A 26,039-nucleotide genomic window follows, 5' to 3' on the forward strand; every position below is an offset into this window, starting at 1 on the left:
CTCAAAGTAATGCCATTACTTCCAAGCTTTAAACGCTGCATGGTCGTACTCGCTCCGCACTCCATATTATCGATTGTTGATCTACACACATTTGTTGCTGTCAGGGATGTTGCACACTCGTACGTCATTGTCATGAGACAGTCTCACAAACAAAATCAAAGTTTAGTAATGCAGTAATGCACCGTGCTTATGGGAAAGTAACAGTAATCTAATTACTTTTTTGCAATTGTAATCCCTTACTTTACTTGTTACTTGAAAAAAGCAATTGGATTACAGTAACACGTTACTTTTCACACATTACTACTCATCTCTGGTATTATTCACAAGTCTTTTTTTAGTTTTCATTTTTTTTGTGTGTGCAAAGCGACAAAGCGACAACAAAACCTGCTGTATGGGTATCATGTAGGCAGAGGTGCATGTATCCAAGCCTAAATAACATTGGTGTCACACATAAGGCCAGGGGCCCAGAATCAGTCTGCCAATTTATGGCTAATTTATGTTGTTTAATTGAGGTTAAATTAAATTAACCCAGACCTTCCCAAAGTGTGGGGCCCGCCCCCTAGGGGGGGCGCAGAGCCATTGCAGGAGGGGGGGGGGGACGCTGGACACTGCTGGCACGCGGCGCCCACACAAACGCAAAGCAGGAGATGAAGCATAGCTGAATATGTTTCCAAACCAACTTCATTCTAAGCCAAAGACCAGAAAATATGGTGAAGCATATCTTCCCTTTGGTTTCACCTGCACAAGTGCCGAGGTAGGTCTCCCCTGCAGAATTGGTTTTCCCTTCATCGGGAGCAGCGCTGGCCTCTTCAAATCACGGACAAACAGTATCCCACATTCTTGATTTTTAGTTCACAAACACTTCTCATAATGACTAACTACTCCTGACATTTTGGACATGTTAGCTCTTTATACAGTAAAGTTACAGTGGGATACAAATAATATCAGGCTGATCCTGCCACGATTTGTCCCCCGGTTCAAATCACGGACAAACAGTGTCCCACAGTTGTTTGTTTTTGAACCCATTTTGCACAGAGAGGCATTTTTTGAAAAATGTATTGATAGCAATGTTAAATATTATTGCACAGGAAAAAAACAACTACATGTAAAATAATCACACTGTGAGGCCTCTGCCTTTCTAAATGGAGGGACAGTAACTGCGTGTAAAACCTGCAGATAGTCAGATTAACAGTAACAGTATTTCGTCTCTATCTGCCATTCTGCAGTTCATCTCATGTAAACAATAACTTGGCGCACAACATGACGTGAAAAAAGGCACATACCTTTGACGTTGCGTGACGAACTCTGTAATCCTCGTCCACACGTAAACGCAAAAAAGGAGTTTTAAAAAAATCTCAGTTTTCGGTGATTCGAAACGCCGTTTACGTGGACGAAACAGCTGCATTTTCAAAAATACCCGTGTAGGTGTGGACGTAGCGTAAAAGAGTTAGTAGTTCATTACCTGTAATTTATTGCAGTTTACTTGTATTTGCTTAATTGTTTACTAAATGTTTGAGGTGTGAAATAAACCGCAATGGAGTGTGGTTGGAGGATGTGCGCGCGCACGCGCGGGGGGCGAACATTTTTCTTGTAAAACAAAGGGGGGCCTAGCAAAAAAAGTTTGGGAACCACTGAATTAACCTAAATTAGGTTTAATTTAGGTTAATTTATGTTACTGTCGAAGTCAGCTTAAACACACTGATCATTTTTCAAGCTGTAAAGCGTCACCACTGGGCATATTGCATTGAGATGTGAAGACCTGAGTTAAGATAAAGTTGAAGTGACTTTAAAGTTCTGAACATAATATATCTTGAAGTTACTTTCTTTGAAGCACTCTTCAGATAATTAAATGTTACCTATATAAATACAACAACAGTCACCACAAGACACTTTATACGGTAAGGAAAGACCCTACAATAATGAAGAGGAAACATTTCTCAACCATCATGCATAATGGGAAGCCCCCAGCAGATCATTATTTTCTACATTTTTGTCCGTGCTCACATCGGCCTTTCTATCAGAGGCTGCCATTAAATCCTCTTTGTCCTCACCTTCTTGCTTCACCATAGATATTTTGTTTTAGGTAGAGGTGCTTGACAGCTGTGAAAGGGGCTCTGGGGAAGAACTCGTTCCCATTATTTGAGGACTTTCTGGTGTGCTCTGTGGAATAACAGGCAGTTTCCTTTTTACTTTGCAGAGCACAAAAAGAGTTAATGCCCAGTGTTACTGTCGCAAAACACATATTTAAGCTGCCAAACACCTCGATACCATACACGTCATGTTTGACAATGAGCCTTTTGACAGTGAACCTGCTGATAATGAGCATACACTGGTAATTACTGGAAGACCATCATTACTGGAAGGGCTGTAGGCTAAAGAGTTTGCAGATGACACCACCGTCATTGGCCTCATTGAGGATGGTGATGAGTCTGCATACCAGCTGTTGTGCGGCTGGTACTCTGGTGCAGTCAGCACAACCTGGAGCTGAACACGCTTAAGACTGTAGAGATGACAGTGGACCTCAGGAGACATCCCTCAACACTGCTCCGCCTCACCACAAGAGCCATGTGCATCGAAATAAAGTATTCTGTGCTTTAATAATGAATTTTAGAATAAATTCTGCATTTGTAAATTCATTTTTGAATTACAAATTAAAAAACTGATTTTCAAAATGTTTTTAAAAACACAATTTAATATGACGAGTCCTTTCCTCATTTCAAAATCCAGTTCCCTTTCCTTTTTGCTCACGGATTAACTATTGGATTAGCGACTTCATTTTAATAATCCTGCTGCAATGCAAATTAGCCACACCGTGGGATGTAAGGAGCTCTGATTAGTTGGACAGACACAGGCTGGCTGCCTGGATTTTTCTATGCTGCTGTTTGTGCTCATAGCTTTGCAAAGCTAAGAAGCGTGTGTGCTTGTACAAAGGCCGTTCAGCCTCGGGATTTACACTCTGCCCGACACAGATATGTGAAGAATGAAGGGACCCTGCAGTGAAACAGAAAAACCTCTGAGTGTGTGTCTGTTTACTCAGTCTGACCACCTGTTGACAATGTCCTAACATTAGGGTGACCATATTTTGATTTCCAAAAAAGAGGACACTTGGCTCAGTCATGAAGAATTTTATTAATACTGTTTGCTTAAAGAAGAATTTAACATACTTAAATAATGCCTTCTCTGTGCGGTAAATGAATGGTGAAATAAAAATGTCTTATAGGCTTTTACAAATCAACAAGTGCAAAAAAATAATTTAAAAACCTCTAGAATTAAATAACGTTACAGAAATAATGCCTCATTTGTATAAGAAAAATGACCAGTGAGGTACCAGTGAGGTATTGTGCAATGGTTTCTGCTGTCTCATTTCGCGTTTCTAACCTCAATTAAATATTTTTGCACGCCACCATTCTTCCAGTCAAAGTATGGTTGAGAATATATTCTCTGTTCCATGGTTACTTAAGTCTGAGAAATGCCACAGTACTGGATTTTATTAAGAGCTCAAAGACTGACTTCAACTGAATGTAGCACTATGACACCATTTACAATAGCTTCAGTCTTGGTGTGGGCACTTTTTTTTGCTTTGTTAAAGTCTGGAAATGCTTCTTTTTTTTTTTAGCAACACACAAGTGCAATCCATGGGTCTGTAGCTATTGTGACCCTTCATAGTATGAAATGCCAGTGCACCTTCTGCTGCAGATACAACAACATCCTCGTTTTTCCCAGGTGTAACAAAGAACTCAGTCAACTTACTAGATGAATTTTCGCCTCGCACAGCCTTTATATGCAGGACGCACATGAGTGGTCCGCAGGTGCGCATTCGCTGTCAAAATAAAAGACGCGCACCAGATAAGAAGTTGCAACGCGCATTAGCGTACATATGATTTTCTGGAGGAGGACAGACATTTGTTTAAAACTCTTAAAGATGTCGCAGAAGCAAGCTCCTTTAAGCAATTACTTTGGTGTTCCTCCATCTCCAAAGAAATGTCAGGAGTCCGAACCGCAAAAGAAGCGCGTACTCTCGGAAAAGTGGTTGCAGGAGGTGAGCTGGCTTCAAACAAATGATGAACGCACAGAGACTTGGTGCAGAATATGCCGTGAAAGTCCCACTCTAGCGGACAAAAACAGTGCCTTTTATATGTACGCAAACGCGCGTTGCAACTTCTTATCTGCTGCGCGTTTTTTTTTATTTTGACAGTGAATGCGCACCTGCGGACCACTTATATGCACCCCTCCCAGATAGCAAGGAAACATTGAAACAATGTTGAGTCAATATCAGGCGACGTCATTGAAGCAGCGTTGAAGTGTGACGTTGACCAACGTCACTCTTGCACCCATTTTAACGTTGAAACAACATCAGGTTTTGATGTTGAGTCAATGTTGAAACCTGACATTGATTTGACGTTATATTTTCTAACACTGTTGACATTGAAACAATGTCAGATTCTGATATTGAAACACTGTTGAGCTATGGTATTGATTTTCCACCTCTTTCAACGCAGTTGCTTTTGACGAAAAAAAACAAAAAGGTCAATAGACATGTATCATTTGCAAAATACTTTATTAAAAGACAAAGTTTCCTATTTACATTTCTATGTTTCACATCACTTTTTATTATTTACTCCAGGATGGGGATGGATGATGTGCGTCCTGCGCGCGCCACCAGATCTGGAGCATATCTGAGCCATTTCTGGACTGCTTGAGTAAAGACCAACTCAGACATAGAGTTCGCCCTCACCTGCTGCGCCAGGCCATCTAGGACAAAAATAGACACACACACAAAAAACAAAGACAAAAAAGGGAATTAGAGCACATGAATAAGCTCTTGTTAATTGTCTTCAGCAGGGAGAAAGTATGTAAACTCCTAGGCTGACAAACATGAAAGTCACCAGGCGGAAATCAGCAAACTGCCGCATTTGATTCCCAAAGAGCTATAAGCTGAAAATGTGATATGTCTTAGCATGGTGTGCCGTGTATCCTTTAAAAAAAAAAAAACATGGGGTCCTCGGGCTGTACAAAGTGTACAACCCGAGGACAAAACAAGTTGAAGACCAAAGACTCCATCTCCAGATTAACCGACATGAAAGTCTTGCTATTAAGAAAGACAAAGTAATATAGCAAAAACCAGACATAGGAAATGTGAAACGCACCCAGCACATCAATTGATCCCTTTATTGTTCACTTTTAGGTTCATAAACTACAATAAATGTTAAAACTTACCAAATATGCATCTGCACAGCGCTGTCTCTTTAAATGCCCTTTTTGCTTTGTCTGGTCCTTGGTTTTTTTTCCCTGCCCAGTTGAGTACAGAGGCCAGCTCCTTTGTAATGGCATAAACCATTACACGGCGGACTCTCACCTCCCAGTGTGGTCCAGCAGCACCAATCAACGCAGCGTCTCACCTATAGACACATTTTATGAGATGGAATTAGCGTGTCTCATGTCTTAAATGTGTATGCAAGTGCTTGTGTGTTTACTTCATGTAATTGATGATAGAAACATGTCATTTAGTTTTCCCTAAAGCCTGATTTTCAAGTCATACAAAGAATAAACCAAAGTATTGGCAGTACAATGTATTTCTATTCCCTTTTGTTGGATATTCATGTGTTAGTTCTTGTAACTGCTAAAAGTGTTTACTAGTTTTTGCCTGTCACATATATTTGTTATACCATGTAAACTGTGAAATTCCAAGATTTTCAAACTTGCCTTGTAATAGTGGCCTCACAGAGTCTCTGGAATCTACAGAAAAAAGAAAAAAAAAAATCACAACAAGATGACATTCAGGAGTATAAATTGGGTTTTTTTTTTAGATAAGAGTACAATGACATTGTGATGCAGCTTTAAAAGCTTTTTAAAAGCATACCATCTATAGGGAAGACATCAGACTGCATGCTGGCGAGATCGCAAAGCTGTGTCGGTTTGTGCCAGAGTGGCGAAAGGTGCCGAAGCTGGGTGGGGCATTATGATGGTTGCTATCAGTGGGCTGGGGGCAGACTGCGGAGTGATGAGGGCTGTTTAGAAAAGATAATTTTTAAGTATTTAAGAATACAGACAACTTGTCAAAAAGTTTCCTCCTGTCAGACACAGATTCTAATGTACACAGACACTAGACAGTATTTTATTACCTGGTATTTTCACTCGAAGGGCCTGGGGAAACCGTTTTTGTAGGCTGCTCATCCTCTGAGTCCGTATATGTACACAGGGCATTTGGTCTAAAGAAAAAGAAATTAAAACGGTCTTAAGTAATTGTAAATATGCTTTTGGCATATTGTTTCCTAAAGTTAGTTTGATTTCTAACAACACACACAGGAAACAGAGACGTGCAAGAAGGTACAGTATACAATGAATTTTTGAAGTGCACAAGTGTACACGGCTTTGCATTTTAAAAAGTTTACAAACTTCCACTTTTTGGACTATATTATGGTGATATTGCAGTATGCAAGCACCACAGATATGTACAAAAGACAAGATTATAAATTCTTAACAATCAAAGATATGTTTGCAAATAAAAAGGTTTTACTTGTGCTTTCTTTTAAGACTGGTCTGGGTTTCTTCTTCGGACTGAAGGTCAGTATCACAGCGTTCACGTGGATATCTCTGAAGACTGCGTTCTGCTTCGTGAAATGTGCCTGGAAATACAAACACAATGTACGGCCAGACATACGTTACGTGTGGACAAAAGGTGCAAACGCATGAAAAATCAGCGGTTTCAAAAATACGCTGGTACGGACGTAGCCTTATTCATTATTCAAGGCACAAACGGAAAGTCATGTACGCGTGCAACGTAAAGTTAGGTGACCGTTAAACGTACAGTCACGTGGGCATGCCGCTTTGAGCATTCAAACTGAGTCTAAAGTTTTTTCGTGTGCGAACTGAAGCGAGTGCTCTCAATCATCAAAGTAACAAAGTCATTGAACACGTTTATACAGTTAACTTTACGTTTATCAATCATATATCACAGATTTAGAATTTTTTGTAGTACTAAGCAACTACAGAGCGAAAGTCTGGGTCAAGCGCTGAGGCGACGGCAAGAACAAAGGAAACCTCGAAGCGTTAAAGCTAGCTTTGTAAGGGAATATAACGAAGAAATTATGAAACAAAAATGTTTTCTTTGTTGATATACTTTTACTCGCAGTGCAATTTATTTGTTGCCGGATTGCAAGAAGTAGACACAATTTGGGGCTCCCACATTTTGTGGAGTTAACGTAATAACAGTAAAAACTCGTTAATGTACAACATTAACCAGTTTTTACTGTTATTCAAATCTTGCATGGAAATAACGAGTAGGGAAAAAATCATTCATTCTTACCTTATACTAATCGTGGTGCAGGCCAGTGCAGTGCATGAACTGATGCCTTCTCCGGTCAATTCTGCTGAGAGTAAATCAAATGTCCCGCTCTACTGTAGAAGACAATGAATACCTGGGGGATGTACCAATGTGAGAGGGGTGCTGCGGAATAGTCAAGTGATCGCTGCTTTAATTTCCCGGTCAACTATACATAAATTGCACGTAGACACGATTTTTTTAAAGCTGGTGAACTAGACCAAGTCATTGATAACAAATGAACAATAAATCTACTTTCTCTGGGTACTTTATACCCGATCAGTTGCAATGCAATTTAATGCTCAACTACAAATCGATGGTTTTTGATGGTGACCGAGCCGAATGATCGTCAACTATAAATAGACGTTTTCTCGACGTTGTTGTTGTCACCTGGTCGACTATAAATAGATCAAATATCAATGACAAAAAAAACAACGGTGAATCAACATCGTTACAATGTCTCTATAGTAAGACCGTCGGTTTACCACAGTATTTCAATGTTGTTACAACATTGGCATTTCAACCCGACCATATATTCACGGTTCGGATGAAAAATCAACATAGATTCAATGTCGTCTTGCTATCTGGGCTGTTTATACGTTTTTAAACCTTTGTTAGACACATAAGCGTATTTGCCAGCTCTGCACACAGTGCACTCCGCCTCCCATTTATTCCGAGGGATGGTACAAGGGAAATTTGTTTTGCAGTTTGTCTGAAAAGATGCACTTGCGCTTTGGCATCTTGTGGCATCTTTCAGTGCGCCGCTGCGCACTCTGTCCCGTCTGTGAGCGCGGAACAACCACTTACAACGCAGCAGTTCGGGGACGAAGTTGCACATATTGCACATATTCCTATGTATGCCTATAGGAAAACCCGGACATTTTCATCCATCTCGAAAATCCCCCCGGACGCCCCGGCCAGAACGTGAAAAGTGGACATGTCCGGGGGAAAGAGGACGGTTGGTCAGCCTACCTAACCTAACATGGCTAATGCTAGCATCACTGCACCTAGCCCTGTTATTTTAAGATCATCTTAGCTTGTGAAAATTTTACATCGTAGCTGTACAAGCTAGCTATGTGTTTTGTAAGCTGCAGTGCTCTTCACAAATAAAGCTTGAAGCAGCTCAGACTATTAGAACCAGCACTGAGCCCTGTTACATTTATACAGTGTTAGAGCAATGGCTGCAACCTACAGCCTTTAAACTCGTGATTAAAATATGAACTCAACCACCCGCTTCAGATGTTGCGGGTGAATTCATCAGGTCTTTTGAACCTTAAATGTCCTTATAACTGAACTGAAGTATACAAAACTGTAAACCTTTTCCAGCAGCTTCATATTTTTTTTCTACTTCTGGACTTGGAAAATCTAAGCATCTGACCAAAAACGTCCTTTGTTTTGTTTTTGTGAGGGCAGCTTTAAAGGGCGTTCCTTTGACAAATTCATTCTGTTAATTAGGAGAGAACAACGCTGAGGTTTTCCTATGGAGAAGGTGGTTCGGTCAGTCAGTCAGCCTGTGTTCGGAGGCCGAATAATTGAGTCTTTGAGCTCCTGAGAAGGACAAAACAAACTATACAATCAATATCACAGGCACAAAACAAAATCTTGATTGTAGCTACCGTGCTTTTTTTTTTTTTCATTAATCTGCACTTCAGACCCAATACCTGCTAACCTTCCATATCTTTGGGCTGACAGAGAGGATACACGTTTTATGTCTGGTGAACCTCCAGATTCCACCTCCCCTCCTCTACAGGAGCTGAGACATGAAAACATTTTTTAATTTTATTTTATACCTCAAGGGATTTTCTATGTCATCCCCAGTCAGAAAAGTACACGTGTCACATCATCTCACCTATACATGGCAATTTGTCTTCATCCAGATACATCTGTGCCAAGTGTAGCTCCGAAATGAAAACACAGACACAGCTTCTTCAAGACAAGCGCTTACGCAGTGAAACGACAAACATAAACACATGCTTTAGGCCCTTCAATCAGTTCAAAGTAACTAATGTGCTTCAAACAAAGATTACCTCGTGACTGCCTGCCATTTCAGAGGTCAAATAACCTTAAAGTCTTGTGCATTCTAAATTAAGATATAAAATAATTAGAACACCATACATTGAAAATTTGTACAATATTACAAAATACAATTATAACAAATACCTTGTACAGATAGTAGAAAAACCAGACTTCTGCAGATGGCTCACTGAAATCCTTTGGTGTGGCCTCACAGCCTATATGATCACACCCAAACCTCGCGATAATAGCGGTGCAACAAAAACTTTTTCGAGCTTTTTTGTCCCAAGATAAACATGCCTCATACACCAGATAAAACATACCTTCACTATATGGTCCACAGAAATTGACATGCAAGAACATTTTAACTGCTGGAACCAACTATTAACCTCTTTTATACATAAACCATTTCTGTGACACTTACACCAAGCCATCCTGAGACACGAATGAAACCGTCACGCCTGCTTACAGTCACCAGGAGGCACTAGAGTTCACTTTAAATCTTCAGTAAATGCCTTAATCTGATCAGAAAAGACACGTGGAAAATGTTCTCCACAGTCTGGGAAAAGGAGCTGGGGTCAATGACAAACCTATAGTATGAAATTGCAGAAGTTGCTGTGATAGGAGGGCACACGTGAGCAATAGTTTACATAGCCATGCGATGTCTCTGAGGTCAACTTTAAACTAGAGATTATCGTTGTAATAACTCTTTACACATCCCAGAATTCTTTTTCCACTTCTTTTTCCGTTGCCTCTTTTTGGGACTCTTTCATTTTCTTTAGCTAAAAGACATTTAATGACACGGAGTGACTGGGATAGGCCATGTCATGTTTTTTTTTTGTTTTTATCTCTTTACTCCCTCCTCTCATTATCTCTATAAATCACAGTTTAAAAAATTGTAGGGGTTTTGTGTTTGTGTTTAACTGTTGTTTTCATTCAAATTCTGTTGTGTATACATACTATATACCATAGTTGCCTGAGGTCTTGGACTGCAGATGTTTCTCCTTTTTGTTTTATTCATTACTTCCTTCTTCCTTCCTTATTTCCTCCCCACTTCCCCCCGTCATCCCCTCTTCTGTTCCTTTCTTTAAAGGAAGGTCCATTCAGTTATCTGTCACCAGGTTTACATGCACTTAAGTAATCAGGTTATAGCCAGCTTTCATTTAAACAAGATTTATCTGACACACAGAGACAAAACTCTGTCAGATATCAACATGGAAAGCAGCTATGTGGCAGCTAATACTGTTATTTGTGGACGAATTATTGGCAAAAAGAACAAGTTGGATCGACAGGGACCATTTTTATGGCAGAGCAATGGAACATGAAAAATAAGCAGTGTAATTTTTCCTTTTCAGTGAGGCAGGGATTACTCACATTACATATACTCAGAATGCACTAATACCTCTTTTTTATTATCAAGACCATGATACATATATGTACTTACAACACACCTATTATTACCACTTTATCATTATTATTTATTATTATTATTAATAATAATAACAAACTCTTCAAAACAAAAGTCTCGCATGATAGAAATAAGTTTTTGTATGTAAAAAATAATGAAAAAAATGCCAAATATTTTCGGATTTTAGCATCTTTTATTCAAAGATCTGCTTATTTTTCATGTTGTCACACACAGGGTTTAGTGCAAAACGAGACATTTGATCAGTATGTTTTATATACTAGTCGATTAATAAACAGTGATTTAAGATTATTTTAGGATTAAGAATTTTAAAGTTATTTTATAATGAATCATTTATGTGATTTGAAATAAAATTTGTCAGCCCTTTTATAATAATTGACCAGTTGTTGCTACAGCTAGCTATTCAGATGGTCAGCTGACATATCAAAAGTTGTAAGAGTGTAATATTGTTTTGTGTACACTTTAAATTGTATCCACAGATTTTTTTAAGCACGTCATTGAATGTTTAAGTAACCAGGTTACTGTATATATGTTTAATATGTTATCTGATTTCTGCTGGAACCAGGTTGCTTGCAGTGATTTGGTTACTTAAGTGCATGAAAATGGTTAATTCACTTCAGCATGTAGAGTATCTGCAGCATCATTCCTCCATACAAAACACATTTTAGTTCTGGACACTTGTTTATTTTCAGATAGATTCACTCTGGTTTCTTCTTAAATTTCACATCTTTACTTCAGCTTTGGGATCATCGTACTTCATCAGATTCCTTTTTCTTTACACTGTTGTGATAAAAGCGGGACATCTGTATTTTTTTAGCTGATCTCTTCTGGTTCAAACTTATTTCAAGATTGTGACAAACTGACTGTCGATCAACAAAACCACAATGGTGCAAACTACCTGCAAACTTCTTCCTCTGAAACAACATGAGGCTCTGTGCAGTTTGCTGACCTCTGGTGGCAGCAGAAGGTAACTGTTCAAAGTTTTTAAGCAGGATCTTTTATGCTGAAAACTCTTTCTGTAAATAAAAATATGAGACCGGACAGGAATATGGTGGAAGGACTTCCCTGCCACCTCCTGACACGTCACTTGAGCTTAAATTCATTACCTCATTTTCTTCTAAGAGTCATTTTATCCTTATTTAAGATATGTAGCTGTTCAGATGTAGGTATGGATCTTTGTTGGAGTGCAGATTGATAATGTTGATGATTGTTGCTCTCTGCATGACGAGCTCAAGCGTTTGCAGTCGAGGCCTTTGCTTTCTGCAAGTAGAAGTTTTGCTGATGACGATGCTGTACATTCACTTTACTAGAATTATTTTCCAACCTCACAAATGTATAGGAATTTATTTGTTGTAAAAGTCAAATGAATTATGTGGTGGTTTTTTGTTTTGATAGTCAGTCAACTCAGATTGTCAAGCCTGCTGCTGCTGCAGCCACTTAGAGCTAATAGAGAGGTTGGAGATTAAATGGTTGAAGGTCTTTACTGAGAAGTAAAATCCAAAAAATGTTTCCCACAGGTTTCATTTCATTGTGTGTCCTCAGCAGGGCCAAAACCCAGCAACGTTTCCACAAATGAGTCCACTGACATTTCAAAAGCACAAAGCTCTCAAATTTCCTTCTGAATTCAAAACCAAGACTGGATTTGTCCTTGTTCCATTGGTCTTAAAAATACATGACTGCTTATTTCTGTTAATTATTGGCCAAAACAAGCCAAATGGCCTGTTTACAGTTCCCGGCTTAGGTGGTGATGCAATGAGCTAAACCAAGATGGAACTGGCTGGAATCCAGTGGTGCTTAATATCATGAAGCCTGTAATGGAAACACTTTTACTGTTTAAATTCAGATTATAATGTTTGGCTCTTTGTTTCTGTAATGACGGGCACTCTTTCGCTCAGCAGTTCATACATTTGTTGGATTAGTGATTGTTTTCACTTTATGGCCCAGAGTGAGAAGGGCTCCTACATTTGTGGTTCATTTAAACTCTTTTGCATGAGCCAACTGAGAACAACCTCTGAAGCCACAATAGCAATGCTTTAGGAAAAAAGTGCGAGTTTCTGTTTGTTTGTTTTTTGTGGTGGAGAGTGAATGAATGTCTGAAATAATGATACGCTCCTTCTTTTCCGATAAATCTGCAATGTTTTGCTCTTATTTATGCAAAAACAAACAAAGACACAAAATTATTAACAAACTTATTATTAATAAATTTTTGATTACCTTAAGTAGGTTGAGACACAATTCTACCAGTTCAGTAAGGAGAGAAGAACAATAAAGACACAAAAATGACCTTCCATAGAAAACAAAAACGTATAAAATCACCACACAGAGATGCAAAATAACCACATGAGCATGCTAAATGTCTCCAATAGTGGCAAAGTGACCATGAAGGCCCTGAAAATGTTTTGAAATGAGATGCAAATTAAAATTGCAAAGAAACTGTGTGACTTGCACATAAATTTAAGTTAGTAGTGTGGGTACAAAATAATTTTCGGTCAGTAATAAAAAGAAAAAAAATTCACCACTTAAAGAAAATACAATCTAACATTAGACAACTTGGTTTAGTGATTGATGTTAATAATCTGGCTCATTTCCCCGACTAATGGAGCTCATTACATTCATTTTAAGACTGACTTTGCATTTCTGTGTTTGCACTAAACGAACTGGCCTTAATGTGAAGGGATGTCTCTGTTTGAAAGCTGATGCCAGGAGAGGTTTTATTATTATCTGAAGCCCACAAATGAAGTTTGCCACCAGGTCAGTCACGCATGTGTGTCTGTGTAAGAAATGTTTTAATTGATAACTTTGTCAGTAACATGATTTATATGATGTAAGTGTTTCGATTCATGCACTGTAGAGTTTGTGTTGTTGCTGTTAGTCCTGTGCAGACCTGACCTCAGTTCACTTTGATCATGTTAAAAGTGAATCTCAGCTAAAACTGACTGAACTGTAGAGTTTGTGCTTTGCTTTTACTTTTTTGTAATTACTGTTCAATGTGATGACTGAACTTGCACTAAGTTGAGGGGGGAAGAAAAAATCAGATCCCACGTCAGTGTTGGTGAAACATGCAGAAATGTGATGTTTCTCTGTGTTTCCAGTTAATTTTATGCAGTGATGAGGCTGTTGAGAAAACAGCCGATCCTTTCAATGAGTCACTTTATGCGTTAATAAAATGATCTTTGTTATATTTATTTTATTTTTTAGGAAAAGGGCTGCTTTGTAAGACAAATCAAGACTTTTGTCTTCTCAGAATAAAAATCCCTGTCTGTATCCATTATATTAAATCAAACAACAGAAAGTTTAATGCATCTGTGTGACATGTCATGTCTCCACCTAATAAAATTACATTTATTTATTATTATTAAATCAAACAACAGAAAGTTTAATGCTCACATTGTGATGCAATCCTTTAAAAGTTGCACCCAAAAGTTTTTTCCCACAGAATAATCAGAAAACAGCTCAAACTAATGGTTGTTTCTGTTCCTCTCCATCAGAAACATTAAACTGGTGCAGTTGGTTGGTTTTCATATGAAATGACCCATCTATCGCCTGGATGTTCTACTGTAAAATGTGACAGATTTGAACTCTGATGAACCTCGCAGCAGGATGTTATTTGGCCTACTTTAAAAGCAGCTGCAACTGCCATCTGTCATTCAGTTTATTAATAAAACCCACGTAGCCGGTCATTGGACTGAAAGTTTATTGAACACTAAAATTACCATGCTTTACAATGCAGGAAGAGAAATATCAATGTAAAATATGCTGTACAGATTTTTACTGTCATTCACCAAGAGAACTTGAGCCCCACTCCTTTAAGGTATCATGTGTGTTCTGTCTTAAATCCTATATTTAACTGTGTTAAATGCCATTAAAAACCAGATCTCCAAAATTTTCAGTACAAGAATAAAAAGAAAAGATATATTTAGTCTGGGTGTCATCCAAGTGTTTAAACCCACCAATTCATTCTCTAAATAATTCTGTTGGCTCAGGTTGGAATTAAGAGAGACAGATTAGAGCAGCTAGATGAATGCTTACTGGCTAGTGGGTAGTTTGCTTGGTACGTTGGACCCACAACTGTCCAAATGTACGTGTTCGGACAAACGGTATCAGTCCAGTATTTCTATGCTGTTTCCAACAACATAGAAATAATTCCCTGCAGAATTAGATTCACCCAAAAAATCTTATGAGCTATAAAACATGTTCGTTCAAGTGAGAAATCCCTGAAAGTTAGTGAAATTTTAAAAAATAAAATAGTAATAATTTAGCTTAGTGAAATATTAATTTGTGTCTGCACCTACAGACTCAAGATATGAAGGTTCATACCCATGTTTTATCATCTGAGAAGTGGTTGTTTTCACTAAAGAAGTGAAAATGCGAGGGAAGGCAATAACTGGATAAAATGTCATCCTCTTTCTCCTCAGCTGAATCTACTGAGCTGAAGTCAGAGCTCTAACACATGAAAATGTGCATAAACATTTTTTCCTGATGTCATCATAATTACTTATTGTTAGCAGATTAGACATGCGACCCTACTACCTTCAGACAGCTAACAATGAGCTGGCTAAAACACAGCAGCAATAAGCTAATGCTATATTAGCTAATGTTAGACTCAAGTGTCCTAAAAATCACATTTTCCCTCCCTGATAAACAATTTGATTACATTCTCACATCGTATGAGAGTTTAATCGCTAAGATTCTGAATCCAACAAAGTTAGCTCCACTTCAAAGAAAGTGTCACTAAAGGGCAGCGCTTACTGACAGAAAAGTTCGGGATATCTTGAACAACACCGCAGTATCGTTGTCAGACAGAAATGAGCTTCACTGACTCATCGACTCGTATTGGACTCAGCCACAAAGTTTTGCAGTTTCCGCTAGAGTCGATACATATTGGTACTGCTGAGGTGAACAGTGGACTGACAGCCTGCACTCACTACAGATGAATGGAAGCCACCTTAGCTGGGATTGTGTATTTGAATTAGGAGGGGTACGAAAACAGAACTCAGTTGAATGCAGTCTGCTATGTACTGACATCTAGTATTGAGATTTTGCACATTGTAACTTTAATCCTCTAGTTTATTTGAAGATTAGAGTCTGTGGGACATGCAAAATTATCCTTAAAGCTGTAAATATCAAACAGTAAATTAGCAAACAATTGGTTTTTAGCTATTTTCTGTCTGCTACATTTTTTGTACCACGTAATTTTACCAAAAAAGCATATTGACTTTGTGGAGCTTTAGCTAACAACAATATGAGGTAAATGTGCTAAACACTCATTCATTCATTCGTTTGTTTGATCCACAGGAAGCCCACCTGTGTGCCAAAGTTAAGCCCATCTCTGACATGAGAGAAGTAGTTTTCAGGGTGACATGAGGTGCAGGGCGTCACGCAGGACCAGTGCGTCATCGTGTTGTCATGGATGTGCTCAGGCAGGACGCCACCTTTCTGGAGGAGAACTCTGGGATGGGAAATTAGACATTTGGTTTGGTTCACAGCTGAGCGAAAAGCAACTCCCATATGTGAATTCAATATTAAAGACCTTAAAGCTTCGGTGTACTATTTCCAACAAATACTCAAATAGTAATGGCTGAAAATTTAAACAAGGACCTCCTTTCTCTCCTCTTACCTTCTCTCCAGACAACCCAGAATGGATAAATGCAAGAAGACCCTTAGTCTTAAACTGAAGCTGTTACTTGATCTTATTGATTAACTCCATGATAAATATAACACACTCCAACACTAGTGACAGAATGAAAGTGAACTTGGAGAATTCACTCAGCTATGAATTCCTCTGAGATGTATTTAAGTTCAAGTCTGAGTCATCGTTGAGTGGCTGCCACACAGTTACCTTTTACATCTTCAAAGAACGAGACTAGTACATCTTGGAACATCTCTTAAAATGAATCCGGGTAGTCAGTGCATCCACTAGTCTGTTTAGATACACTTTGAATTTGCATATAAAACATCTTGAACATTTTCTGAAATTCGGGTCAAATTTGAACCAGACTCAAATGAAAAGGGCATCTTCAGAATGCCTTTAAGACCTCAACAAAGAAAATATACATTTTATGTGAATGCTGATCAACATCCACAATAAATCCTAAATTTGTTTCTTGCACTGCTACGACCAGTTTTCCCTCATTGGTTCATCTTAGAGGTGGGAAGTAACAAAGTAGAATACTGTACTTAAGTAGAATTTCCAGTTATCTGTTCTTTACTCGAGTAGTTTTTTTAAAAAGTGACAGGTAATTTCAAATGCAGCGTTTCTATCAGCTTAACAAACAAACTGTTAAAGATCTGGCTGCTGTATTTCACAGGGAGAGAAAAGAAAGAGCTAACTTCACTCACAGATGGAGAAAGATAAGAAAGACATGACAAGAGAGGAAGGAGAGAGCTTAGATTTAAAGGTAAGGACCGCTCAGTGGTGTTTGATAAACTGGAAATTTAAGAAAATCTAGAGAAATTATTTTGAGCTGTGATTCTTTTCCCCACTCTGAGACCTTGCAATTGATTTTAGGGATCCCCACCTGCTGAATCCCACTTTAACCTCTTCCCTATTCATTCTCTTATTACAGCCAAGACTCCCTCTACAATGTAGGCAACAGAATATAGAACTATTTTCTTTTTCTTTTCCTTGTTAGACATTCTGTACTTCTGTCACCTCTAGTTAATCTATTGTGCTAGTGTTCTTGTTTCGTGAGCCGTACCTGTTGGCGAGACGGATGTCGACGTGTGGTCTGGCTGACTCTGGATCAGGGACACAGTCTGGATGGACGCTCATGAAGTCCAACGCCTGGTCTCTTTCCATGGTATAGCAGCAGGGGCCCACTGATGGTCCCACAGCCACCACAATGTTGCTAACCTGGCAAGCAAATTCTGTCACCATGGCATTCACAGTGGCCATGGCAACCCCCATTATGGTTCCTCTCCAACCTGTAAATGTAGCCATCTCATTGTCAGAGTTCATATTGTAAAGTTGTACCACTGCAGCCTCTTTTGCACGCTCTCTTCAACTGTTTGGTTTTAGCTTGAATAAATAAATCCTCTAGGGGGCGCCAAAGGCTAAAAGAATTTATATAAAGAGTCTATAGCATGATTAACACTGAAGAATTTACTTTGATTCCAGAGAATGTTGAAGCGTGTGCTTTCTGCAAAGTCTTCTCAAGTTCCTCTTCTCAAGTTTCTCTTTCACACACATAGACATATTACAAACACTAACTAATAGTTCTGATGTGCATTTTTTTTCTTGATTGGCCCCCAGTGATATGATGGTTCCCTAAATTAGCAGTCAGTGATCAAAACTTTGAGAAGCAGTGAGGACTGACCTGCATGTGCGACTCCGATGACTTTTGCGACCGGATCAGCAAAGAGGAGCGGCATGCAGTCGGCTCCTGGAGCTGCTAAGACGAGTCCAGTCTGATTGGTCACCATTGCATCGTAACTCTCGGGCTCAGCTTTCCCCAAGACCCAGACATCGTTAGCGTGGTTCACCTTCAGAAAACAAGCTGACAGTCCTGAACGCCTTTAACAAAACAATGATCTCACATCACTGACCCTCAGCGCTGAGGTTAGAACAAAACTGGCCCGAAGTTGGAAACCAAAAAAACATAAACAACTGAAACAAAAAAAGGAGTGTTAATCTGTTCATTATTTGTTACTGTTGCATATTCATTTTCTTTGACTGTGAATGCTCGTTTGCTTCAGTTTGTTAATATGTGAAATACGTTGGTAAATATTAAAAACAAAAGACTATATCAAACAAATGTGCACCCAGAATTAAATATGTAAAACTTGCACCTTAGTATATGTAAGATGATACAATTTTATAAATGCTACTGGTACTTTAAGATGCCACTCAGCCAATATTTTAAGTCTGATTTTTGGTGATTTAAAAATCACATATTCCAATATAATATTTTTTTCTTTTAGACACACAGAACACAAACAGGTGTGTCTATGTCTGTTACATGTAGCTATTTATTTATTACTCATTTGTGCTCTGTCTGACAGCTTGGATCAGATGGTTGTTTGTTGTGTTTGGAACGTGGACGTTGCAGGGTGCCCTCTGGTGGACAAGTCATGTAACATCAACATTCATAACATGGTTGAACATGGTTGTTTCTCCCATCTCTTCTTTACTTTTTTATTTTTCATATAGTTAATATCAGCCGATAATTGCAGGCTGCCAATTGGTCAGACTCTAGCTTTAATTACTACAATAATGTTCCAAACCCCTTTTTAATTCAAATAATGAGTGTTGAGTACCTTGACTAAATGCATGGGCTGAGGATGGAAACCAGCATGGAGGGCTAATCGGCGCCTGTTCTCCATTACCACAGCCACCGGGTCCCTCCTCCTGCAGCTGCTGAACAGATTCAAGGAGGATAAGGTCGGGATGTAGGACACACCACCTGTACGGGTGCTGAAGCCATGACCAAAACAATCTGAGACAAAGAGAGAAAGAAAAAAGGTAAACGGCTTTTCTAAAATAACACATTTAAATAAATACATTTAATAGCATTTAAATGAATGCTAAGCTACCTCTAGCTCGGTTTGTATTTATTTACCAATATCTTGTCAACAGATTATACTTTAATAGAAAATTTAACACAATGCACTAAATGATAAGAAACTTCATTAAATATCAGGATTAAATAATAACATGAGCTGATCTCATGCACAGTGGTGTGAAAAAGTCTTTTGTCTCCTGTTATCAGTACACTAGTACATATTTGCATGGACATAGGAGTCCAACGGTATATAGTGTTGGGTATTGGTACATTCTCAGTTTCCTCTTTATCTAATAGATACATCACTATAGTTTAAGTGGTTATCAAATGATTTGACTTTATTATAAAATTTAACAGTGGAGTAGCAGTGAATCACTTTTTTTCCTCCATATAGTAAAGACTCTGGACTTTACTATTGTGCAATATATACTACCAATATATAGTATGTGTATGACATATTAAGTTTTGATAGACAAGCTCATTCTAGCCTCCTTTCAAATATACACCCATTTACAGAAAATGGAAAACACGCTGTTCCCAAACAGTCAGTGTCGAAGGGGGAAGTCAAACTGTTTGTATTTCACATATAGTGCACTAATGTTAACAGGAACCTTAATTGTTTATTTATTACCTTACTTTGCTATTGTATGACTAGCAGTGGGGGAGATCTTTATCAACAGGAGAAGCTGTAAAATATATAAAAACACACCTAAAAGTTTAAAATCTATGCAGTCTTTCACATTTTTAAAGAGAATTCAATGGCCCAAATTGGAGTCTTTGACCGACCGATTCTGGCCCTCCAGACTTATGTTTGACACCCTTGATGTAGGAGGAGAAATCCAAACTCCATTCACTTATACAGTAATTAATAACTCCAGAAATCTCATATGTATGTTTTGCTTAAGCCGACCTGGAATGAGCGCAGACTTCAGAACTGTGAGTTCTCCCTTCAGCGCAGGAAGCTGCTGCATAAACGTCGACACTTCTTCGCGCACTTCTTCGCCAGGTGAGACCGAATCTGTGGAGCCTCTGCAACTAGGACAGGTCTCGTCCACCGGTCTCTGCTTGTACTGGAAGTCGTATATGGCCGTAAAAAGGAGGTTCTGGTAATGAGCCAGCACCTCTTTGCCCTGTGCGGTGGTGAGGACCGTGATCGAGCTCAGGTCCAGCTGGTCCAAAGTCTGCTTGAAACGATACAAACTCTCCACTGTGGAGCTCGAGTCCAGGATGTGCACACTTTTGCAGGAGCTCAGGAACGTGTCTACGAAGCCGTTTTTCTCCCGGTAAGTGTTCCCGCACAGCACAAAGACCTGCGAGTCCGAAACCGAGTCCTCCAGCAGAGAAGCGCCCGTGCATGATGCACAGCAGCGGTGAAGCAGATCCACCAGCACGGCTCGACTCATCGCGGAGAAGTTGAAGTATCTGCCGCTCAGCACACAGAGAAAACTCAGACAAATGCAGACTCCCTGCCCTTTATGTGGGACCGCAAGGAACGTCTTTGACAACCAACATACCTCAAAAACTACAGAAACTACAGCTGACTCAGTACTTCCTGCACTGCACAGTCGCTCCGCCCACTCTGGAAAGTCCTAACGCTCGGTGGAAATTCTTCTGAGCGGTTTCCTCAGCATCTGCTGACCGCTGCATACAGTAAAGGTCGAGTGAAGTCCAAGTGTGCACAATACAGACTTTTCTGCAAAACATTAGGAGCACAGAAATGCTGGCCACAAACTGCACCAGCGTGTCCCCGAGAAATACTGCAAGTATTAAAATATTAGCACACAGTGTAGGCTAAACCGCTGCAGCATGTCTGTAGACACTGTCATCTTGTCAAACTGAAATAGATCAGTTAGAATGGGTTATTGTAATATTATTAAAGCAACATTTTAACCTTTTTTAATGGTTTAACATAATGTTATCATGTTGTGGTTCTAAATGCATCAATAGGTTTAATCTAATGCTGTGAATAATTCAGAGTATACACCAAATGGATCTCCGATTTTCTGGTAAATACTTGATTGGAATGGTATGGGTCATTTTCATGCTGTCATTCAAACAGTATACAGTACTGTGTATTAGAGTCACCCCTCATTTCTTTATATTTTTCTAAGAAAATGGGAAATAGGTGCAGCAGTTTGTTGAAACGTGTACAGGCCACATGGAACTACATGGTGGATGAAAATGCGACTCTCTTTATGATTGTAACAAGACCTCAAACACCACTGGCTGAAATGCAAACCCAAACCATGACACAGCCTCCACCATGTTTTACAGATAGCTGTAGACACTCACTGTTGTACCGCTTTCCTAAATTATAACTTGATTGTAATTTGTTGTTTATGAAAGAATTGCAGAGTGACAGGTTTAACTATATTTTAGTGTTTGAATGATACTAACATAATGTAAAAAAATAAAATAAAAAAGCTGAAAAGAAAGCAGCTAAATGGGATAAAGAAGGTTAAAGTTAAAGTTCAAATGGAATTAAAATCAGGGTAAATATTTTGTAACCTTAATTGATATGAATGGAGTAGCATAGGTAGTAGAACCACATTATTAATCATATTTTGTCATGATGGAAATAATGGTAATTGCCAGAGCATATGATCCCTGTACAGTCCATGTGGTCACACTCAAACTTCCTCTATTTAGCATTTGTAACCATCAAAAAACCAAGTAGTGACTAGTTTATTATTTACTCCAATGAAGTTGGAATAAACTAAGACCAGCTTTTTAAGGAACTGATTAAAGCACTGCATTTGTCAGCAATATTTTATATCATTTCAGCTGTCTCGAGCTCTAACTAAAGTCATTAATGCCTTCTTTTTTCCATATTTACAGCAGCTTTATAACATATTACAACCCATTTATTAGAGTCATATACTGCCTAACTTAAACAAAAGCAAGCGTCAGTGTGATTACAGTGTACAGGATTTGCCCCTGAAATCTGTACAGTACACAGGACAGTTTGTCAGCTGCTTTGCTTTCAAAGCCTCATTCCTGCTAGACGCGAGGAATGAGGAACCGCTGGGCTGCGAATGTCAGCTCTGTCTCTTTCTATGTGGAAACCTGACTCACCTGATGAGCAGGAGGATGTTGGATTTTCCCATGGGTTGTTTGTGAGCCACAGTGTCAGCAACGTAATTAACATCGGGTGCAACAGAACAACAAAGTAAAGAGAGAGAAAAACAAAGAGAAAAAAATGTGCTGATGGTGCTGCTGGGAGAGGTCAGCGAAGGAACTCGAAGGCATGCAAGAAGGATTTTACTGCGTGATGGGGTAAAGTGTGCTTCTGTGGCTCGTAAACTCTTTTATGCTTTATGGTACAAAAGTAATAATTAAAAAAAAAACAGCCAGAAGTACCCAATACTGGGAATAGCTGGGAGGATTCATTTCAACATTTAAAAACATTCAATTTTTTTTCCTTTGTATATTTCTGCACTTTTTCTTTTTAATCTCATAATTTTTATTATTATCATGATTATTTATTAATATATGAGTTTTTTATGATATACTATATTCCGTCATATTATGTATTATTTATTTTATTGTCAGTAGCCAAATGCAAAAGTGTTGAAACTATATATTGTATCTCTCTCTCGCTCTCTCTCTATATATATATTCATATATATATATATATATATATATATATATATATATATATATATATATACATGTAGTATATATATATATATAATATATATATATATATATATATATATATATATATATATATACATGTTAGTCAGCTAAAACAGTTTATTTTAGAATTGAATAAATAAACTCTTATATATATATGTATGTATATATATATAAGAGTTTATTTAGTTCAATTCTAGTTTTCATGTTCATAGTTGCATGTAATACACTTTAAATTGATTGGTTGCATGTGCCCTAAGCCACCACCAGAGGACGCCAGATATCCAGCTCAGATACCACCTGCTTCCTCATCGTCAGCCTGTATGTTTGATAACACATTTCAAACTTCTCAGCAACTTACCAACCAGAAACAGGAAGCTTCACACATACAGATGTGTTTTACCTCACTGTGTGTTACCAGGTTTAAGCCCCATCACAACCAAGCAGGCCTCCTTGCGTCGTGTATATGAAATGTGACGCTGTAGCCTTGTCCCCAGTGGATGTCTCTGCTGCAGCTTTCTATTTTCCCACTCTGGCTGCCCACTGGGGCTGAAGCTCCCTGTCAACTCTCCTGCCAAGGTTACAGCCTGCTCCCACTGCTGCTGCTGCTGCTGAGGAATTTATTATCAGCATATATTTATATTTCTCCACTGGGATTGGTGCCTATTTCCATCTATATCTGTGTGGGGTTTTTTGGCATTGACATAAAGTGTTACAAAAATAAAGAAGGCCATACGACTCATTCATCTGCCTAGTGTGTATATCTGACTGCAACTATATTTAATTTAATGATAATGTACTGTATTGATCCTGCTTGTCAGGAACAGCCATGTATTTTCTGCTTTTACTAAGTGGAAAGATTGTATGCGATGGCTTCATTCGTTATAGATTAGGTAATCATTTACTAATGCTTATTAAAACAGTCGTAGCGTTTGAAGAAATGTCATTTTTTGACCACTTATTGCAGCTGGCTGCTGCATGGGTTGCCATATTTAATCTAAAGATGCCAGTGTAACAGCAGTAAAAGGGTCCTTACTTCTGCGACTGGGCACTTACGTTTTCTGTCAAGTATTTCTGCATGTTTTTTGTGCCTCACCACAGTTAGTGGGAAATGATTAAATCAAGCTGTGAATAAAGTTCAGTGAATTTCTCAAAATAATGCACTATGCGATTACAATGGAGAGCGATTTGGTTCATGGACAAAGGTGGCCTGTTTTCAGATTTCATGACAAATTTAAGAAGATTAAAGGTGTGGAGTTTGTTACAAGTGTTGCATTTGCATTTGGCTGCAATTTATGGGAACCTTAAACGTGGTAGTCCAAACAGATGCTGGCCCAAAGGAAGGAGGACATCATAAAACTAGTTACTGTGGTCGGTCAACAGTCTGGTGCAATATGCACTGATGAGCTCAGCAACAACAAAAGGCTTGAGACCACTGAGGGATCACTGATGACAGAACATCACCGCCAAGCCAAGAAAGAGTAGAAAAAAACAGCATCGGGCCATGTCCACGGGTGCCAAACCCGACAGGACTGTGAGTCGTTATTAGGAGGGTTACAAAGGTTACATTTTTGCAGGTTAATGATGTCCTCCATCTTTTTCTCTCTCTCTCAATGACTGTCTCATTAATACAAACACAAAGCACATCCATTAAAAAAGTCTTGTATAATCAATTGGCAGTGCGGCTGCCGCAACAAACTAGTGTCATTATTAGTGGATAGATCTGTGTATAGAAAGTAAGAAAAGAGTTTTACAAGTGGAAATTTCACTGCACTGGGAATGTAGATGCTCATAATATATAAATACATTAAAAGCTGTGTAAATGTGCATCAAAAGAAATGTATTCCTAACTTAATTCAGAGTTCCTGACATTTTAGTCGCTTTTAGTTGTTTAAACCTTGTTATTTTTGATTGACTTCAAGCGTTTTGTTGGATAAATGAACCCCATGCCCAATTTTACTGTACTCGTTTTCATTGTTTTATAAGAGTGTGTGCCTGGTGGAGGACAAAAGCAAAGCATGAATGTGACTCCTGAGTGAAGTGAGTTAGTAGGTTTAGGAACACTGCAGAGGGAGATTCTGCTCAATGGTAAAATATTGATCTGTATTAAACCTAAAGCTGGCTCCACTGAGGTTTTTCGAGGCAGAAGTAGTAAAGCACACCCTGTTACAGTGTGACGTGTCACTGAAGAAACAAATAACTGATCAGATGTTCAGATTTCAGCTGTTGAAAATGACCTGTTGGCCTATAATCTGTGAAACATACGTCAAAAATATCTCTCATGAATTATAGGGTTAACCCATTAATCTCTGGCTCTCCTCCACAGTGTGTCTTTGTTCTGTCTTCCTCCCCTCACCCACAGCCGGTCACAGTAGATGGGTGCCCCTCCCTGAGCCTGGTTCTGCTGCAGAAATGTCACACTGTTAAAAGGGAGTTTTTCTTCCCACTGTCACCAAGTGCATCCGATTGTTGGGGTTTTCTCTGTTTTATTGTGCAATATAAACCAGCACGAGGGAACAGCTGTTGTGATTTGGCGCTAAACTACTTAAGAATTGAACTGAATTTCTATCACAAGGCAGAAACTGCAGCTTTTGACAAAGTGACTTTTATATATCTTTTATTTGTCCAGCTAAAAAGGCTCACTTTTGTTTTAACTGATCTGGCCAAGAGGGCAGCAGGAACAAACTCTTCATAAATCCTGTTGTCTTTAGTCTATTTTCCAATATAAGCAAAGACATTAGCCATAAAAAACACACACACACACACACACACACATAGGAAATCACTTTTTGGAACAACACCTGGTTTAAAGTGTGACCAGCAGTAGAAACCAAACCCACTGTTTCTGCTTTAGAGCTCCGGATCCTGGTGAAGTAACAACAATGACACATAGAGGACTCAGGTATGGCTCTGGGAGCTTATCTTTTTACTCTGGGATAAAGAGGCTTTACTGCCTTTTTTAACTTAAACCTACAAAAAATCAGTTGGTTCTCAATAATGTGGCTCCAAATTTCTGCCTCAATGTCGGGTTAATTGCTGAAGATGAAATATCAAACCAATAAGCGCTTTCTTTATTTCTTATTATTTTATGTCATAACCTAGTTTGACGCCTACCCCCCCACTCATTTCTCCCCCCCTGCTG

At 38.8% G+C, this 26,039-nt stretch overlaps 1 protein-coding gene across 1 annotated transcript; it reads right to left on the reverse strand.

Annotated features, from left to right (window-relative positions):
• Positions 1–14,617: 14,617 nt before the first annotated feature.
• lacc1 (laccase (multicopper oxidoreductase) domain containing 1) lies at positions 14,618–21,298 on the reverse strand. The gene is made up of 5 exons (XM_031746644.2): positions 20,172–21,298; positions 19,017–19,195; positions 18,077–18,242; positions 17,459–17,684; positions 14,618–16,209 (listed from the first exon to the last, which is right to left on the reverse strand). The coding sequence occupies exons 1-5, from the start codon at positions 20,662–20,664 to the stop codon at positions 16,029–16,031; spliced, it is 1,245 nt and encodes a 414-aa protein (XP_031602504.1). The 5' UTR covers positions 20,665–21,298; the 3' UTR covers positions 14,618–16,028.
• Between the last annotated feature and the right edge of the window lie 4,741 nt (positions 21,299–26,039).

This window comes from Oreochromis aureus, linkage group 16 (assembly GCF_013358895.1).
Source record: "Oreochromis aureus strain Israel breed Guangdong linkage group 16, ZZ_aureus, whole genome shotgun sequence".
NCBI classification, from domain to species: Eukaryota; Metazoa; Chordata; class Actinopteri; order Cichliformes; family Cichlidae; genus Oreochromis; species Oreochromis aureus.